Source organism: Lissotriton helveticus, chromosome 4_1 (genome assembly GCF_964261635.1).
Source record: "Lissotriton helveticus chromosome 4_1, aLisHel1.1, whole genome shotgun sequence".
NCBI classification, from domain to species: Eukaryota; Metazoa; Chordata; class Amphibia; order Caudata; family Salamandridae; genus Lissotriton; species Lissotriton helveticus.
Window position 1 is genome coordinate 429,177,411 of NC_136063.1, and position 21,146 is coordinate 429,198,556.

At 44.4% G+C, this 21,146-nt stretch overlaps 1 protein-coding gene across 2 annotated transcripts in view; it reads right to left on the minus strand.

Annotated features, from left to right (window-relative positions):
* Nucleotides 1–5,546: 5,546 nt before the first annotated feature.
* The window catches only part of MTDH (metadherin), a 448,308-nt gene continuing 432,708 nt past the window's right edge, over nt 5,547–21,146 (minus strand). For both annotated transcript variants that reach the window (XM_078686988.1, XM_078686989.1), the window contains exon 12: nt 5,547–7,323. In XM_078686988.1, the coding sequence (XP_078543114.1) occupies nt 7,253–7,323 (71 nt within the window). In that variant the 3' untranslated portion in view covers nt 5,547–7,252. The remainder of the gene's footprint in view (nt 7,324–21,146) is intronic.

The window sequence follows — 21,146 nt, forward strand, 5'->3', positions numbered from 1 at the left end:
TGCGCTGGGAGGGCACCAGGTGAGACTTGGGTACATTTATCGACAAACCCAACCTGTGCAACAACTGAGTTGTCTCTTGCAGATGATGAAGCACATTCTCCGGCGACTCCGCTTTGATCAGCCAGTCGTCTAGATAGGGGAACACAGGAATCCCCGATCTTCTGAGATGCGCAGCCACCACTGCCATCACCTTGGTGAAAACTCGAGGTGCAGTAGAACTGGTAGTGTTGCGATCCCACCGTAAAACGGAGATACTTTCTGTGCAACTTCAGAATGGGGATGTGAAAATACGCATCCTGCAAGTCGATCGACACCATCCAGTCTTCTTCCATCAGCGCTTGAAGAACCTGTGCAAGTGTGAGCATTTTGAACTTCTCCTGTTTGAGATAGAGGTTCAAAATCCTGAGGTCCAGGATTGGCAGAAGCCTGCCATCCTTCTTGGGTATCAGGAAGTACCGGAGTAGCACCCCTGACCCCGCTCCTGTTCCGGAACCATCTCTATCGCACCCTTTCTGAACAGTGCCAGGACTTCTTCCTGCAGGAGAAGAAGGTGGTCCTCCGAACAATAACCTTGGCAAGGAGGGTAATTGGGAGGGAACTCCTGAAAAGGAAGTGCATACCCATTTTCTACGAGATTGAGAACCCAAAGATCTGATGTAACCGATTCCCAATCCCGTAGAAAATGAGTAAGCCGACCCCCTACTGGACCCACATGATCCAGAATGGTGGATTTAGGGCTGCTTTGCTGATGTGGGTGGGGGGTGGGTATTATTGGAGGAAGTAGAGGAGGAGGAGGAGGCTTGACGTCCACGACCCTTCTGTCTACCTCTATAAGACTTGTACAGAGGGTTCTGTTGCTGTTGCTGGCCTTGTTTGAAGGGACTAAAGGAGGATCTACCAAATCCTCTAAACTTCCTAGTGGCAGAACCTCTAGCCTGAAGACCCAAAGATCTTGCTGTAGCCCGACTATCTTTGAATCTCTCCAAAGCCACATCCGCCTTCTTCCCAAAGAGGCCCGTCCCATCAAAAGGCAAGTCCATCAAAGTGGATTGAACGTCTGCTGAAAAGTCAGAAGATTTTAACTATGCAGCCCTTCTGGTGGCAACAGTAGAACCCATAATTCTGGCAACAGAGTCCGCAGTATCCATGCCACTCTGAATGACTAAGCGGGCTGCAGCTTGAGTGTCGGAGACTACTTCGTTAAAGTTTTTCCTATCATCCTCAGGAAGCCTAGATGGCAATTGCTTCACAGAGTCCATCAAAGCATGTACATATCTCCCTAGTAGACAAGTAGCATTAGTAGATTTAAGAGCCATGCTACTTGATGAGAAAATCTTTTTAGCAGATTGGTCCAATTTCTTTGAGTCTTTGTCTGCTGGTACTGGAGGAAATGAGCCTGCAGACCTGTTGGAACAAGCGGCCTGTGCTACCAAGCTCTCAGGAGAAGGATGTGAAGAGAGGAACTCGGGGTCACTAAGGTGCCACTCTGTAACGTCTCGCTACAGATCTGGAAACTGCAGGAGCAGTTATAATGGTCTTTTCCAAACCTCCATTATTGGTTCAGTCAAAGCCTTAGTAAATGGAAGAGTAGGCTCAATAATAGATGAGGGTGAATGTAAAACCTCTGTAAGAATATTAGGTTTGTATTCAACAGTAGGTAAGGTCAGATTAAGTAGATCTGCAGCTTTTCTACTTACAATGTGGTAAGGTGTCACGTCCTTTGATGGTGCATCAGAAACTGATGGCAAACCCCACTCAGGAGAAAGTTCTAGGCCACTGGCACTATGAAGGTCATCAAAACAGTCTCCCTGATCCAGAAGTTCACCTTCCTCTACTTCAGGATCTTCGTACCGCTTTTCTTCCAAGAGGTGCTGAACTCTGCGTCTCGACCATTTCATACGAATCAAAGTCGATGGATCCGGTAACGACTCCGACGGAGCCGGATCCGGCGTCGAACGAGGAGCCGGAGCAGTAGGAGGATGAGACTCACGAATCGGCGTGGCACTTCGATTAGATTCACGAGGTCGATCCGGAGCCGGCGAAGCCGTATGCGGAGTCGATGACCTCGGCGGAGCCGTACCGAGCCAAGGTGTATAAGGCGCCGGCATAAACGGCATAAAGGGAGCTGGGGCGTAATTTTGAGGAATGCCCAAGTTGAAAGATAATGGACCCACGGGACCAACTGGTGCACCGGTGGGGTACATAGCTCTAGTATAGACCCCAAACATCGCATTAAGAAAATGCGATGGGTCTTGTCCCGGACCAGGAAAGGGAGGATACGAACCAACTTGTTTGTTCCGGAGGAGGCTGTTCCGGCATCCGTTCATCCTGGCCTTCGATATTTACAGGGACCTCCACCGGAGTCTGAGTCCGAGAAACTTCTTCTTCTTCAACCTCATGATCCGAAGAATGGTGTGATTCCGGATCAGGTTCTCGTTCCGGAGTCGGGGAACCACGAAAAGATTGTAAAGGAGAAGGAGATACAAAGTCCTTATGATGTCTTCACGACTTTTTCTTAGAATCTGAAGAGTCTTTACTAGAATGATGTCTCGAGCTATGTTTTCTTCGAAGAACTAGAAGCATGACCCGAAGCCGATTTGGATACGGACCTCGATCTTTCTCTGGACCTCGCTCTGGATCTCGACCTCGAAGCCGACTTCGATCGCGACTTCTGTCTCGACTTCGAGCGTCTAGACGTCGACCTCGATGATCTATCAGCTTCTCTTCCTTTTACCTTTGCTAGAAGAAGTTTAGCTTCACGTTCACGTAAAGCCTTAGGATTCATTCTGAAGCAGGATCAACGGGTTTTTAACATCATGGTCTGATCCAAGACACCATAAACAATCACCATGTGGATCAGTGATCGACATCATGCGAGCGCATGACCCACACTGTTTGAACCCTGTCTTCCTCGACGACATTCTCGACGAAGAAAGAACAGATCGACAGATGAAACAGTAACACGAACAGAAGAAGATACTAAGTATCGCAGAAGATCCCAGAAACCGTTAGCGTCGACGACGCGGAAAAAAGGGAATGGCGTCATCACGCCGACGTGGGCCTAAAAAGGAGTCGGTGACGTCAGACGGAGTCGCGCGCAATGCCGTGCTCCTGTGACGTCATCCACGCCGGCGTGCTACGAAGAAAAATTCCGAACGTTGCTGACGCAAGGGGGATATTCACAAGGTGAGGAATCCACACGGCAGATGTATCTATCAGAACTCTCTATCAGACAATTGCTTTTATATGTCAGATGCACACTCAGGCGACGCAGGGAGTGTTAAAGGCCTTTTGAGACCCAGAGCTTTTTTGTTTTCCATCTATACTAACAGGGTGGAGGCAGCCCTGGTGGGCTCTACTAAAAATGTGCTGTATTCTAATCCGGCCCCCCTGCCTATACTACTCTATGCAGATTCAGTGCTTATAGTCAGAACTGGTAAGGCACTGCAGAAACTCAGTATACCAGATTTATTAACAGGCTGGATCTGTGTGTAAATGAAACAAAACCCTATGCACTTGTTGCCAGTAATAGTACAAAGAAACTCCCAGTATACCATATAGAGCCACACAGGATAGAGGTGGTTGATATATTTTTCTATCTAGGGATCATTTTTCATAGTAAACATACTTGGAAAAACATGATCTCTAATAGAGTTCTCTATTTAGAAAAGAGTATCATGATGATTTTTAATTTTATTAAGAAGCTGGGAACAAAACCCAGTCTGAAACTAAATATGTATGTGGCCAAAGGTGTTGCCAGTGCCACCTATGGAGTAGGGGTATGGGGAATGGTGGACATAGATCCCCTTCAGTGTTTACAGGATGGCATCTTTAAAAGATTGTTATCCCTCGCAGCTGTTCAAACTATATATGCTAGAGCGAACTTGATGTGCCATATCTTTCAGATACTGTACGTCTTGCGCCTATCTTACAATGCCATTTGATTTGGAGAAGACAGACTGTAAACCTAAATCAGATTATTCTGAGGGGCTGTTTAAATTTTGATTTTGCATCGAAGATTTCATTGCTGCAGTATGTAAAGCGTTCGAGTGATCTGAGCTTTCAAGATCTATACGAGAATCCTCTTAGCTGTGTGCAAATCTCCAAGGTGAGACTAAAAGATCTTTTTAGAGAAAGCTGCTTCAGATAGAAGGGAGGCAAACAGAAATAAATCTACTGTTAGGATATATCAAATACGCCCCCGATCACCCAGGAGGTATATTCTTATTTAGCCTTTGCGCAAAATCATGGATTAATTTTAGCTAGGTTACCCTTAAATTATATACCATTGATGCTTAGCTATCAGTCAGTAGCAGATTTATCTTCATGTCCTTGTGATGGGGTGTCAACTCAAACAGATCTACATATTTTATTCTTTTGAAGATTTTATATTTTCCAGAGGAAACATTTATTCTGCCACTTTTGCGCAGATATAATTTTTGTCAATGCTGGCCAGCATTGTTTTTTATCCAATTGCTGGCCGACCCTTTGGTGTGCTATTTACTCTATAGCGCGATTCCTATGGTCCTCTCTGAAGAGTAGGAGATCCCAAACAGACCACGCTGTATGATGAATTGTATTAATATGTAATATTTCATTGTGACAGATCAAGTATTCTGTTAAGACATACATTTACAACTATTAAAATTTTGTAGTTATTATGCACTATGCCACTTTTTGCTAACCCTTTTAATGAATGCCTAGTCTGCACAGTCAAGGTTTTAGCTTTAATTTTATACAACATAAAATGATGTGTTTTATATGTACTTTATATGCAGCGAAAATGAAGCGAAATAACGTGTTTTGATTGATTGACTACCTGCCTGACCAAGAACAGTGCAATTTAGGGAAGGTTCAATGCACAGGTAAGACATGGATTTATCATGGACAGACAGGAGATTAATTTATCATGAAACATTTTACCTTTAACTTCTACAGTTTATTAAACACTAAGAGAATTTACTTTAATCTGAAAAATGTAGAAAAAATGTAATTATGTGGGGCCATAAAAAGAACTAAACAATGACAGTATACAAACAAATGTTCAATGCCAAGAAGAATAGTTAATTAACGGAAATAACAAAAAAAAAGAAGCAGAAACCAAGTTACTGCAGATGATAAAGTACTGGCAAGACATTATGCTGGAAAAAAACCCTGATAAAACCTCGGAAACTGATAACTGCCCAGCATAGTTCGGTTGAAGCAGAAAATGGGAAATTTGTGAGGACAAATGTTTGGCTTATCACCTACAGCTATCGACTTTGGAACTGGAAAACCAGGTTTGAATCCCAGCTCCCGCTCACCTTCCTGTCATTCTGAGCAAATCACTTAATCGGCTCAATCCTAGAAAAAGAAAAAAGTGTAACAATTCGTTCTCATATAAAACGCTTAATACCCTTGGGCCAGGTTTGTACTATATAAAACTGCAAAAAACAAAAGCCTCTACTCTTTCTTGCAATAAAATCAAACGCTGGAGAAGAAGTGCTAGTAATTACCCCCAAACAATCCACTTTCATTAGGCAACAAAAAAATATGAACCTGCTTAATTTATTTTAATAAATCAACTACGAAATGTATTTTATTAAACAAAAGAAATCTGAACACAAACATACTTGCCATGTTCCTGAATCTGGTGTTAATGCACCTGCATAAAAGTTAGTAATCATTTAAGAGGAGAGCGGTTCACGAATATGGCTCAGCTTCAGGACAACTAAACCACCGGCTCTTCCAGTATTTGAGTTACTACCAAACTGCTGTCAACTACAACATTAAGACATACTATCGGAAGGGTGATCAGTACCATTGGTTACTGCTGTTACAAATGGTTTAATTCTCTGCTCACTTAAAACAATTAAGCCAGTTACAACAATTAACTCATGGCTTTTTGTACACACAATTTCTTTAAGACATGATCCGTGTTGAAAACTCACAAGTTTGGTAAAGGCTATTTACAGTGTACATGACTTAGCATGCACTATTTATAGATACAAATATTACCTGCCAATTCCAATTTAAGTACACAGTGCTTGAAATGGTGATATACCTATAACATCATTTGAAATCGATCGTTTCAAGCTGAAAATCATTTTAGTACAACTGCAATAGTCTCATGAAAAGTTTTATAAAACTCACCCTCTTTGTGAACTCTAGATACATATTCTACATACTACAGGTTAAGGCAGTAAAAAGAAAATGTTCCTGAAACCTGGATATCTTCCTACTGTCAGTTAAAGCTGTCCTGTGTTTCACCAGGCCCAATGCTTTACCCATATATTTAAGTCTAGTTCCTGAATTAAAGAAATACACTGCTCTTGCATTTAGTTCAACGCTAACATTAACATAGCAAAATGGACCGCAGGATAACAGCAATTCATTGGATTATTAGGTTTAGGTAGAACGAACAATATGGCTAATAGCATTAAGCATCCAGTTCTCCAATTAGGAGCCAGTTATGTGTACATTCCAGGAAAAAACCTAACACTCAAAACAGAAAAAGTTCAAGGGAGGGAAACACAACCTATTTAATTACAAGTGGTTGTAGTTTCTTAAAACATAATTTAAAAAGTTCACACGATACTCTGAAAATTCAAGTGACGAAATCAGACAGTCACATTTCTCTCACAATCCATACTCTCAAAACTTTCAACCGTTTCATTCTCTGTAATCAGAAATCATATTTAAGTATTCAGAACCGTGATGAGTTAACTGTATAACATTGCTGATTATGAATGGATTTCTAATTTGCCCTGATGATTTACTATCAGGCAAGCACAAGGCCTACCATTCTATTGTTAAATATGGCAGAATGTGTATCAAACAGAACACTTTAAATTTAAAGTAGGTGCAAATTGTCAATACTTTAGAGTATCTATTAAGAAAAAAACAAGAAATAAACATCACAGAAATCACCCCACCTAATTCTTTGCTCTTAAGATTTAAATCAGATCGGGCACAATATGTTGTAAACAGGGCACTGCTAGTTAAACCAGTAACTCTCGATCACTGATTATCTCCCATCCAAATAAGGTGAGAAGCCCAGATTTTAATCGATCTTCTAGTAATGTTGCATATTCTGCTGATCTCTCCTTTCATTCTTTCCTTGGATGGTTTTCATAGCAGTTTTGCTTAAAAATTCGGTTGAAATTTCTATAAAATTCTGTACATGTTCAAAAATTATTGCATAAACAGCATAATCTTCAAGACAGCGTTTCAACAACACATGTCCAAATCATGAGGGGTGATGGGCGGATAATCACGTTTCTCTTCTTGCTTTTTTTTTCTTTTTTACTTGCTTTGGAGACTCCCAGTTTTCTTCAGACTTGGCTAACAGAATAAATAGGAAATAAAGAGTGGTGAGTACAACAGTGTTACTTGACCTGATTGAAAAAAAAGTTAAGGTATTTCGTGAATAAACCCATTTTCTGACATGTACTTTAATAATTGCAAATGAGCATTTTAGACATCTTGGCACTATGGCAAATTAAATTATAGCTTATGTGAAAAGCAAAAACTGTGCTAAAACACTGATAAACCTGAAGGAGAAGTTACTTACCTGTAAAGCCAGCATTCTTTCATGGATACCTTCATGAAATTCACATAATGAAAAAGGGTTTCAAAATGAAGCAAAAAAATGCCCATTAAAGGCACCCACAGGGGCGGCTCTAGGCTCATGGCGGCCCTGGGCAGGGAGCGTAGGTAGGGGACCCCGGAAGAGGGGGTCCGGGCGGGGCGGAGCGCGGAGGCCAGTGAAGAGGGGGGGTCAGGGTATTTGGAAGTGGAACAGAGCCGGAGGCCGCCAAATCCCGGCCAGGGGCCGCCACGCAAACATGTATCCATCCTCAGAGGATTATTATATTAAGGATATATATTGGTGTGGTGGCCCCTGGGGTTTGGTGGCCCTGTGCAGGTGCACAGCTTGCACATGCCTAAGGCCGCCTCTGGCACCCATTTGTGTTATGTTATATGTATTTGTGTTATGTTCTATGCATTAGTATAGTGCACAACTCAAGCAGGAGGATATCCTAGCACTAAAGAACAAGTTACTTACCTTTGGTAATGCATTATCTGGTAGAGACAAGATCTAGCTGCATAGAGACTTCTAGCTAAAGATTCCTTACCGTTGAATGGATACCCAAGTCATGCTTCCTGGTGGACAAATTACTAGACTAGAAAGTACTGCAGGACAGAACGGTTGAATGCCCATCCCATCGGACCAGACTGTACAGGCAGCAGTGTTTAGCTAATGTGTGCAGTAAAGCCCACATGGTAGATGTCCAGGACTGGCACTCCACAAGACGCTGTGGTCGCAGCCTTCCCTCTGGTGGAATGGGCTCATAAGCCCTCAGGAGGCTGCTTCTTAGCCTGGGCATAGCAGATAATGACCCAGTGCGAAATGGTTAGTTTCTGTACTGCCTGACCTTTTTTAGCTCCAACATAACCCATGAAGAGTTGGTTGTCCACCCAGAACTCTTTTGTGAGGTCAAGGTAGAACTACAACGCTCTTTTTTGATCCAGACAATGGAGACGCTCCTCTTCCTTAGGATGCAGAGGAGCATAAAAGGGTGGCATTGTGACGTACTGACCCAGATGGAATGGGGTCACCACCTTAGAAAGGAGAGAGGCTTAGGTGCAAAGCACAACCTTATCTGGGAATATCATGAGAGAGGTAGGCTTGGATGATAAAGCCTGCAGCTCACTCACCCTCCGGGCTGATACTGCCACTAGAAATGCGGATTTGATGGTGAGCAACCTGAGGGGCCAATTATGTAGTGGCTCAAAGGGAGCACTTGAGGTAAGTGTGAACTAGGGTCCCATCCCACTGAGGCATAATGAAGGGTGTAGGAGGAAACATGTGTACAAGAAACGTTTTTCTTTTGCAGCATTGAAATCTCTTCCAGATTCACATTCATTACACAGATTAAGTAGCAGAACTACCTGCCATGCGACAGTGGGTAGAAGAGGGAGGGATGCAAAAACATATCAAAGTATGGCTTGTCCAATTTCAGCCTCCTTATTTGAATGTAAATCAATAAAATGCTTTGTGAAAGTATGCCCTCAAGCCATGTGGCTGCTTTGCACTTTCTTGTATAGAGACGCTGGCCATAACGACGATAGTAGTTCCATTTTTTCAGGTAGAATATGCCTTTGGGGTAGTGAACAAAGGTTTATATACCAGTGCGCAGCACGTTTGAATAGTTTGTACAAGCCATCTAGCAATAGTATTCTTAGATAAAGCTGTCCCTGAGCTAAATGTTTAATGAATAGCTGTGTTCTCCTGATGCTGTGTGTTACTTGTATGTAGTGCATTACCGCACCCGACAATGTCTGCAGAGCCCTTTCTGTGGCAATGGAATGCTTTTTGGAAGAACGCTGGTATAGTGATAGTCTGGTTTATGTGAAAAGGCAAAGCAACCTTTTGTTAAAAATGTGGGTGCCCAGATTAATACCATTTCCTTGTGTATGGCAACGTAAGATTTCGGTTTTAAAAAAAATATGTTTTACATTTTTCCAAATTGCAAGACAACAACATTGGTAATCAATATGATAGCTAAACATGTTCAAGCATACAGCAGTAGCATTTCTGATCAACAGTAAAGGAGAGTCAAACAAGGTTACCATGTGCCAGAGCATTATTGTAGGCTACATCTTCCCCTTCCAGCCTTATGCTCAACCATATAAAATCATTGTGAGTCAGAGAGCGAGACCATAGTGTTCAAGCCAAGGCTTCCATATTTTCCAAAACTTTTTAGGGCAGCCCTGTTCCTTATATGTAGTCTTCTCTCCTAGCATATACATGTTCATGCTCTTTCTCCATTCAACAAGAGACTGACCCGCTGCGGCCTCCCACGCCCTAGCTATGTCTTGTTTCGCAACCACCAACCCTAGCTGCAGCAAGACCAACTTAAGTTTAGAGAGGTCAATATCCGTAGTTATTCCCAATAAAACAAATGAGGAGTTGATTGGAATCATCTCCCTCTCCCCTATCAGAGTTAACGAGTACCTTTGAATCTTAGAACACTCCCACACCGTATGATAAAATGTACCTTCTGACCCTAGACAACGCAAACAGGTAGATGTTTCTGCCCTTCCTCTGTGGTGCAGTCACACTCTGTCGTAGTATGCCCTATGCAGGTATTTATATTGAATCAGCCTGAGGCGTGACCGGATGGCTACTTCGAGGGTGCATCAATGACATCTCCCAGTCCAAATCGTCCATCTCACCCAACTCAGATTCCCATTTCATTTGCAATTTCTGCAGTGTATCTAGCTTATTGTTTATCATTGTTCTGTATGTCCAGGAGACCGCTTTTTCCGCTATTTCCCCCATCAAGAGTCGTCCCTCTAAGGGTGCGTATTCGGGGATGTCGTCTGTGTTTAGGCCTTGCGCCCGGCAGGCATGTGTCAACTGTAGGTACTTGTAGTGTTGGGTTGTGCTTATGTCTTATTCCACCTGAAGATGTGCAAATGTGACTAACTCTTTGCGATATATGTCTTTAAGTTGTGTGATGCCCTATATAAGATTTCTTGCACCGTATGTTAATGATGTGATAGACACCAAGAGCAGTTTTCAATATAAGATAGCCAAGAGTGCCCTTATACAAGGGGTCAAATTGTGTTTTCATAAACACTGCCTCTTTGCTCCCTCCATGAATTTCTTGATCAGTGGCTGACAACTGTACCTTTAGTGCAGCATGGGAAAGTTTATATATTGCGAGATGTGTTTGATATTAACCTGTCTGTGTCTTGATGAAGTGAACGCTGCATTTTCTTTGAAATCATGTTAAATATATTTTGTACTTGAAAGTGTAACATCTTTAAGTTGCTGGTCTCCATCTTTCGCTAATGGTACAAAATGTAATCTTTAACATTCCTGTCCTCAAATTTGGCTATTTCAGGGACCATTCTGTCAACTGCATCTCCCCAGGGTTAGGTGAAATATCTTTCCTTGTTGCATGGCTGCTCTCTCTGGCAGGGCTCCCATGATTACCTGCATTATGACCCCTTGTTTAAGCTGTTGAGACCAAAAGAGTAAGGTTCAAGTTGACTTTCTTTGATCTCAAGTGGAATTTCTATATTTCTTCTCAATGACCTGGATACCTGCTTTTGATGTAGTCAGCCTTGAGAACACAACCTTACTCTGTTGAACAATTCTCGGGAAGCGTTGGGAGGAACTGTTTTTTTTCTAAAAAACTGGACTTATGGTTTCCAAAAGAAGGCATGTAGCATCTCTATCTCTACACCAAAAACATAGGCAGCCCTATTCACAACTGTGTCATAAGATTTCATTGGGGTGGATGGCCTTGAGGAATATGGCTATTTCCTCCTAAGGCGAGTCAGTCTCGAAATCTTCCTGCATTTCCTCATGTGGGTTGCGAAACCCTAAATCTTTAGAGCATGCTAGAAAAATATATTCCTCCTACCTCATGCCTGCATCATGATCTACCTCTTTCTTTCTGTTCCGACAACCGAATCTTGTGTTGGCCTTTTAGTGCTTAAAGACCATGGTGGTTTCAGAGGCCTCATGGGTTCCTTGAAAGATCAGATTTTCTTAATTAGGTTTTCTATTTCAGCCTCCAATGCTCTTGTCTTTCTCTCAACCTCAGTGATGTCAGAATTTAGGTTCCACTCAGACTTCTTCCTTCAAGATTGCCCATCCCTCCTTCTCTTTCGGAGCTTGATTATCCTCAGAAGTCGAGGTGCTGTGATTCGGCGTATCCTTACTGGTGACTTTTTCTTTCTCAGGAAGGATGGGAAGTCTCTAGCAGACCGTTGACTGCTTTTTTCGTCAGTGTTGAGTACTTGGCTTTTCCAGCCTCTAGAATTCTGCTCAAAGGCTTGGTATTCAGCAATGTGGGAATATGCTTGGATGCATTTTCTATCCGCGTATTCAGTGCTTTAAGAGTATATGGCACTGTGGGTTTAGAGTCTTCACTATGTTGCTCTTATTTAACCTTGTATACCTCAAGTTTAACATCTTAGTATTCCCATGTACACATGAACCTCCTCTGCCTATAACCTTGCATCATTGTGTGAGGATTATGTTACGTACCCTGTAAGCATCTGTTCTTGGCTTGTAGAGCTGTAGATTCACAGGCTTTGCATACTCCTACATCTAGTGTTGGGTCCGGATGTTTGCAAGTTGTTTTTCTTCAAAGTTGTCTTTTCCAGTCACGAGGTAAGGTGACTCCTCCTTTCGGTGATAGTGTGCATGGGCAACGACTCTACTGTGTTTTTTTTTTTTCAAAACTAATTTTTTATTTTAACCAGTACATCTTCGCCCGTGAGGCCCAATTACATACATACTGCAAAAGTATAACCAAAGCCAGAAAAATAATAGAACCATGAAAACCAATTTTGGCACAGGTGATACACCCCATCCTGACCTATGGATAGTCACTATTAAATGTCCTGAGAAATCAGGTCCGCTAACCCTGGAAGACACCACTCCTGCGGGCATGGGTGTTTTATGTAATGGAGGATTCCAGGTGTTGTATGGGGAGGCAGGTCTATGCCTCTGTATGTGACCCAGCAAGACCAGATCTCAGTGCATGCCTGAGTTGGAGTATTCTGTAGAATTAACTATGGTGTAGTTGGTATTCCGTTTGCAGTTGTTGGAAGGACTTGAGCACCGTCCCATGCATTATGTAGCCCAGTGTTGAGATCCCAATATTGTCCCAAGCCCTAAAACCAGGTAGTGTGGCGACCTGGCGGAGGCAAGTATGATGTCAGAGAAGAGTTGTCTGCGTCAGTCGCCCTTTCCAGGCCATCTTCTTAACTGAACCCCAACATAATGATATGACCACTTTACACGCGGGTGGCAAATGATCTAGGTTAGACTGAGAATATAGGAGGTCAAGCTCAAGTAAGGTTTGAGAGTTCATCGCTGACCTTTCCACTGTGAAAGCTGGGTCCGTCTACACACTATACCACCACTTGTTAATATTGAGTAAGTGAGAAGCGGAGTAGTATGCATATATGTCGGCGACCTATCCGCAATAAATGGACTGTGTACATGTCCGGAGGGCCCCCGAATTGCACCTCTTTCCCACAAGAACTGGTTTACAATAGTGTTAATTCGCTGGAACTTCATACAGGAAGTTTTGAAGTCGGTACAGTATTCGCGTAAGAGACCATCTTGGAGATGGCCAAAAGCCCATAAAAGGATAAAGGCAGAGATGACCACGCTTTGATATCCTCTCTGAGGCGTGTTAATATCGGAGCAACATTGAGTGACCATGAGACAAATCGGTCGCTGAGAAACAAACACCCCTAGATACCGGAACCCTTCTATAGAATACATTAATTGCGTATACCATGTACCCCTCCACTGATCTCCACAGACTTCACAGGATTGGTTTTAAGCCCAGAATTTTTCCAAAATACACGAAAGATTTATAAAATACGCAGGCCAGAAAACCTGGGATCTGTAAGGAAGAACAGGACGTCATCTGCATATAATGCGATTCTGTTTGATGTTTCTATAGACAAGTCATATACCCGCACCATGGGGTCCCACCTTACTAATGTTGGCAGGGGCTCGAATGCTAAAGCAAACAGTAAGGGGGAAAGCGGACATCCCTGTCTTGTGCCCTGGTGAATAGGGATTCGCTTAGAGTGTATCATCGCCACCCACGCTGTGTATAATAGACAGACGTATGAAAGGAAACGTGGGCCGCAATTGAGAGCTTGCAAAAAGGAGAAATAACTAATCCCAGTTGAGGGAGTTGAAGGCCTTATCAATATCAGCAAGTAGGAGGGCCGCAGGGCATCCAAGATCCGAGGCCTTCGCAATGGCGTTATGCACTCGTCTGATGTTGTGTCGTGTGGATCCGTGTGGCATGAAACCCGCCTGGTCCGGGTGGACAAGCTCATGGATATGTGTGGGGAGTCAATCTGCCAGGATTTTACCTAGGAGCTTGGGCTCAAAGTTCAGAAGAGAAATAGGGCGGTATGAGGAAGATTCCTCAGGCAGGCAACCCGGCTCGAGGAACACCACAATTTCAGCATTACGTCAATCTGAGGGGGGAGGATGTAGTGCTCTAGGGCTTCATGGAGAACCGCTAGGAGATGAGGGCCCAAGAGGGGCTTGTGAGATCGTAAAAATTAACTTGGGAAGCTGTTGAGGCCTGGTGCTTTGCCTGGTCGTAGTCCCGACAGTGCCTGATTGAGTTCTTCAACTGTAATTGGTTCGTCCATTTACTCGTGAATGTTACCCGGTAGCGATTTCGGTGGTAGATCTTCGAAGAATTCCACAATTTGGTCACGAGTTATGGTTTCCTGTTTTGTATACAGTCACAGGTAATATGATGCGAACACTTGAACAACTGCAGTGGGTGTGGTGCATAGAGTTCCCTCCGTAACGCAACACTAGCACTGGGGTGGGCGACTATGCTGCCGGACAGAAACGATGTAGCATTTTGCTAGATTTATCACCCCACTGATATATTCTGGATTGGGTCGCCTGTCAGATGCATTGAGCTTCATTTGTATGCAGTTGATGTAGCTGCTGTTGCATGAGGAGCTCACATGTGGCATTGGATCTTGTGCCCTCTCTTACTTCACTCTCTAGAGCACGTTGGCGTGCCCCAAGATGTACCACCTGTGCCTTATGGCAACGTTTCTCCCAAGCTCGGTGGCATAATATCTACTTCTCATATTGTGGGTTTAAGGGCTTCACATTGTGTCATACGAATGGGGGGGGGGGGAGGGGGAGCGGGGGGGCTGTCCAAGTTGGAATCTAAAAAGTGCAAAATATTTGCCTGATGATGGCATGATAGGATGGGTCTCGCAAGTGCCAGAGTGACATATGCCATCTGAAGGGGGTTGTGTGTAGCTTTAGTTTTACTAGAGGAGTGAACTGATAGCCCCCTAGGAAGGACGACAATTCCTGTGACTCTGTGGACATACGCCCTTGGGAGGAAAAGATAGTGAATTCTAGAGAGAGAGAGATCCGTGTAGTACCGAGAGGTAGGTGAAGCCCGGCTCCGCTGGGTGATAGGCTTGCCATGCATCCGACCACCCCAGAGTAGACACCAAACTGTGTAGTCTAGTTTACCCTGCGCTGCGTCCCGGGGTGCCACCAGTCAATGAGTGCCATTATGTCATTCCAATAGCTCCCTATCACTGTTAGGCTGTCCTGGAGCTACCCCCATTATTGTATGCTTTTGCCCACCAGAGTTTGCTCCAGCGGAGGAGTGGCGTAAAAACTGCCAAGTGTCAGGGATTACTCATGAATAGTGCCAGTTATGAAGGTGTACCGCCTCTCGGGTCAGACCATATTTTGGAGACACTGTAAGAGATCCTGCGGTGTACAATGATCGCTGTACCTCGTGACCTCTGGACAAATCCGGAGTGGAAGACCTGATTAAGTCCATACCGAGCTACGCAGGGTGCCTTAGTCCCCAGCATATGGGTTTCCTGCATAAGAAGCATGTCCACATCCAGACTTTTGGCTTGTTTTAGAACAGCTCCCAGTCTGATTTTGTTTAGCACCCCACAGACATTCCAAGTCATGATATTGAGCCCACCGGGCTCTGTATTAGTGGTATATGTAACCATCTATCCCTCAGGGTGGACGCCATTCTGTGTGTGTGTATAGGGTGTACGGTATGGTTATGCCTGTGACGCAACTGAACTAAACATTGCAAAACTAGGAACAACTCTCCCCCCTCCTCTCCACCCCAATATCTCAGAAAACATGAAGTATCTAGCACGGTCTGGATGGGCCCACGGAGTCTCCTGCTAATGGTTCCCCAACGGCCCGATACCCTCAACCATAAAGTTTCAGGGCGTGCAGGTAGCAATTGTTAACATCCGCCAAGCCATATGATGGGTCTAGTGTGGGCCACCTGGAGATACACAGCTAGATTCACTGGTGATGTTCATTACAGACAGGAGTCATTCACCATGCGCCTCAGAGCGCCAGCTCGATCTCAACCTGTGCCGTCATTTGTAGGTAGACTTCTTCGGCCGATTCCTTCGGGTGCCTTGGGAAGAGTGATTCTAGTGGAGGCGGAGTAGGAGGCCGGATATGCACAGTCTCATCGGCCCGTGTGAAGTTAGCCTTCAGGGTGTCAAAAAAAAAAAAAAAAAAAGGATTTATTCTTTTAGATTACGCGCATCTGAGCCGGGAACAGAAGCATATATTGGATATTTAACTCGGAGTCTGTGTTTGACCACGGTGAACGATTGGCGCAAATGCTGAACTATCCACGTGTAATCTGGGAAAATCATGATGTTATGAGAGTCATGTATCTGTTTATCTCTGTGGCTACAGGCAAATTGAAGGATACCGTCCCAATCCATATAGTTCAACAGTTTAGCTATAAAAAGGGGAGGGATAGGGGGGGGCTTCCTTATAAGTTCACTGTGGGCTTGTTCCACTACAAAACAAGAAGGGAGACCTCTGGCAGGACAGACCCCAACCACTGTCAGGAAGCCCTCTGCCGATCGCCTTCGCATCCCTCCGGGAAACCAATAGAGCGTGGATTGTTTTGTCTTGCTTGGCCCTCCGCATCTTGATGTTGAGAGCAGAGGGCCACCCCCACACCACCTGTCTGCCCAAGCGTTTTTGAAGTGTTGGGGTAGGGCTGAGGGGGGGAATGGCACAGAAGAGGGGGGCTCTCGGGATCGCTCCCCTCCTTGGGGGTGGATCACCGCAGGCCTGGCCTCATGGACACGGTCCACCCCAGGCCACAAGCCACACTGAGCCTAGCCCAACCGCCTCTGCAGCCCAGGGATGGACTGCAAGGTGGACCCCCTAAGGAGATCTCACCCGCCGGACCTCCAGCACTTCGTTCTCCGCCTACGCAGCCGTTGCAATATCTTCAGGGCGACCGCACTGGCTGTGTAGGTAAGTGTGGGTTCCAACATAAAAGCCTTCGCAGAAGTCTCCTGGCCTTTGGCCGATGTTGTGCTGCAGGAGAAATGTACGCCGGAGTCCCCGCCCTGGGCAAAGCCACCATCACAGAGCCAAATTGATCTAAGGCCAAATCATGCGATGGCGGGCGTACCAAGTCTGTATCCCAGGGACACGAGGCCACCTCCTTTGTCCGCTGAACTTGTGCCCTCCCGGTGGGAGACATGTGGTCCATACCTTATGGGGCCCGGGGCTCCAATGCTTTGTCAATGCCAGGCCGCAGACGCCTCCCCTCAGTCCTGTGGGGCGCCTGCACTGCTCCACAACGGCGAACCAAGGTGTCACACTAGGGCCTGTCGTCCCCCGGGGCAGTCCAGCGGAGATGGGTGGACCGGCCTGACCCCACCGTACTAGATGGGGGAAGCTGTTGGGTACATGCGGCCAATCTTTACAGCCACTCCAGCTCCGATCAGGCAGTCCTCCAAAACAGCTTGTGTAACGGCGCATCTTCCAGGCATTGAAGGGGGCCGCCCTAAGAGTTGCAGCCCGTCACACACCCCACTCCGGAGCGCCGGCTGAGCACCATGAGTCACGGAGGCCAGGCCCGGGTGACCCCGCTTAAAAGTCCGACTCTAGGGTAGCCTTCCTTCCGCCGCAGTGCAGCCCCAGGGGGTCCTCTCGTCAACCTGGCTGACGCCGGGTCCGCTCAAGCGGTAATATCAGCGGATGTCGTCGGATTATTGGCTTGGCGACACGGAGCCGCTTCAGATGGCATCAGTTAGGATGGCTTCCCAAGCCACACCCCATTGACTCCATTGTTGTTGCTTTGTTTTCCCGCAAGAGGGTGAGAATGGAGTAAGTAAGTGCAGTATAGATAAGTCCATGCATATATAATGTGAATAACTGCAACAACCATAGGTGTTCGTGGAGGAGGGAGGGAGCACAATATTCTACAGCTCTACAGGCCAAGAACAGATGCTTACAGGGTAAGTAACAATCTGTTCGAGGCATGAGTGCTATACATGCACATTCTTTGCATAGACTGCATAGCAGTACCCCCTTGGGTGTTGCAGTAGTTTGAAAGAGTATTTTGAGCTCTGACAGCCTGTTGACGTGCTAACACATCTGCACAAGGTTTTGTAAATGTGTGTGTTGTTGACCATGTAGCAGCCTAACATATGTCAGCCATGGGAATGTTACCTAAAAAGGCCATAGATGCTCCGATTTTGCGAGTAGAATGTGCCCTAGGAGGTACTGTTAAAGTTCTTTTAGCTTTAATTTAGCAAGTTTGACAATCCATCTCGAAATGCCAGATTTTGAGATGGCCTTTCCTTTATGAGGGGAACAAAAGCAACAAATTGTTTTGTGAACAATTTTTGTCTTATCAATGTGGTACAATAATGCTCTTTTGACATCAAGTGTGAGCCTTCCCTGCTACTGAATCAGGTTGAGGAAAGAATACAGGTAACTCAACTGATTGGTTCATGTGAAAAGCAGAGACAACTTCTGGATTTGTACGAAGAACAATTCTATATGCAATTGAAAGAAGAGTTCTTCTAGGGTTAATGCCTGTAACTCACTAATTCGTCTCAGTGAAGTAATAGCTATTAAGAAGGCAACTTTCCATGAAAGAAATTGCAGTGAACAATTGTGTAATGGTTCAAATGGTGGGCCCATAAGTTTTATAAGCAATGTTAAGGTTCCAGACATGTGCAGGTTGTACTCTGGGTGGTATTCTTTTAAGGCCTTCAATAAATGCTTTGATCACAGCTACTTTAAATAAAGATACATTTTGCCGGTTCTGAAGAACTGCTGCTACTGCTGCAAGGTGTAATCGAATAGAAGTGTGGGCTAAACCTGCGCGTTGTAGATGAAAAAGATAACAAATAATGTTTTGTATAGATGCATCTAGCAGATCAATTGTATTATTATTACAATATATGACAAATCTTTTCCACGTTGCTGCATAACATGCTCTAAAGGTAGGTTGCTTCTTTAAGAATGGTCATACACTCTGGTGGCAGGTTTAAATAACCAATCTATGATTTGAGGAGCCAAATCGCAAGGTTGAGGTCTTGGGGATTTGGATGTCTGATTTCTCCACGGTTCTGTGTGAGAAAATGTGTTGTTATGTGAAGCTTTGGATGTGGAACCACTGACAGTTCCAACAGTGTGGAGACCAATGGTTGACGAGCCCATATGGGAGCTACAAGAATCTGTGCGAGATGTCCGCCTGTGTTACCGAACTAGAAATGGAGGGAGAGGCGGAAAAGCATAAGCAAATATCCCTGACCAATTCATTCACAGGGCACTGCCTTAGGATAGAGGGTGTGGGAACCTGGAGGCGAAGTTTGGTCATTTGGAGTTCTGTACTGTGGCAAAGTACGGAAGGAGAACTTGTGGGTGAAGTTTCCATTTGTGTATTTGTTGCTTCTTTCTGCCGAGATCTGCAAAAATGTCTGTGCCTGTAAGGTACTCTGCTAGTAGATGGATTTTGTGATGAATTGCCCAACACCAAATTATCTGAGAGAGGCGTGACAGTTGGAGTGCATCCCTCCTCCCCCTGTTTTTGTATATAGGACATTGGTGTTATATTGTCTGTCCAGATTAAGACGACTTTCTTTACCAGGTGATGCAGAAATGCTTTCAACGCTTGTTAAACTGCTTGCAGCTCTAGGTATTTGACGTGATAGTTCTGTTCGGACTTCTAAAGACCCTGAACTATTAACCGTTGTAAGTGTGCCCAACCCACCCTGTGAGAGAGGTCTTGTGAGCACGATTTGTGGAATAGGTTCAATGAATGGCTGCCCTTTTGACAATATTTTGTGCGTTCCACCACTGCAGAGAGCGGTCTACCAACACTAGCTTGATCCACTAAGGTGCCGAGCATTCTTGTAGAGGGCGCATGTTTAGTCTTGGATGAGGCACTATCGCGATGCACGGTACCATCATCCGTAGTAACTGCATGAATGTTCTGGCTGAGAGATACTCGTTCACTTGAAATTGTTTTAACGGTGTCTGTAAATTCTGAATCCTGGCTGTATTGGGATATGCTAGAGCCATGTGAGGGTTTAGAATGGCTCCAAGATATGGTTGAATCGGATTGGGTTGAAGATGGGATTTCTGAATATTGACTGTGAATCCCAACTGATGTAGAAGATTTAAGGTAATGTGAGTGTGATGTACACATTTGAGATGTGAGCTGGCTTTTATGAGCCAGTCATCTAAGTATGGGAAGATATGTATTTGTTGTCGTCTCAGATGTGCCGCTACTTTTGCTAGGCAATTGGTGAACACTCTGGGTGCAGTTGTTACTCCAAACAGAAACACTTTGAACTGATAATGATTCTTCCCTATCACAAATCTGAGGTATTTGCGATGTGCTGGGTGAATGGGTATATGAAAGTATGCGTCCTTTAAGTCTAGCATTGCCAAAGTTATCTTGTTGCAAAAGCAATTGTTGCAGAGTGACTATGTGGCAGTGTTCTGACAATATGTTTAAGTTTAGCGGTCTACGATCCAAGTCTTAAACTGTTTTTTTTGGAATTAGGAAGCATAGTGAATTTACTCCTGTTCCTTGTTGATGTAATGGGGCGAGTTTTATAGCTTCTTTTGTTAGAAGAACTTGTACTTCTTGTTTGAGATGTTTGTGTTCTAAAGACAGTTTGTGAGCAATAGGGGGAATGTTGGGAGGGTTGTTTGTGAGTTCCAGCCAGTAACCATGTAGGATAATATCCAACACCCATTTGTCTGTTGTTAATGACTATCAAATGGATAGAAACCAATGTAATCGTCCGCCTACAGGTGATGAATATTCAGGGGAGTTGATATGAAGTCACTGTTATTAGCAGGTGGGGTACGTGAAGGTGCACCTCTACCTCTGCCTTTGAAGTTACCTCTGTACCCACCTCTAAAAAAATCCTCTAAAGGAAGGAGACTGCCCGTGTTTTACATGCAGATTGGGAGGCATCTGCGATATTATTGTTGGAGCCCCCTCTGTAGAAAGAGTAATGAAAGGAACAAAATGAGTTACATACCTGTAACAATAGTTTTGCAGCATAAACTTTTAGATTCACATACTGTGCATATTCCACCATCGAGCGGTTGGACGCAGGAAAGTGCTTCTTAAATTTTGTTATATTCTTTTTCTTGGATGGTTGTGAAACCAGATACCTGTAGTTAGTATACAACCCCCTTTGTGTCAGATTATTTTGTATCTTTTTTTGCTTTCAGATTGTGTCGGATTGTTGAATACGTATAATATTGCTTGTATGTGTTTATTGAGCTT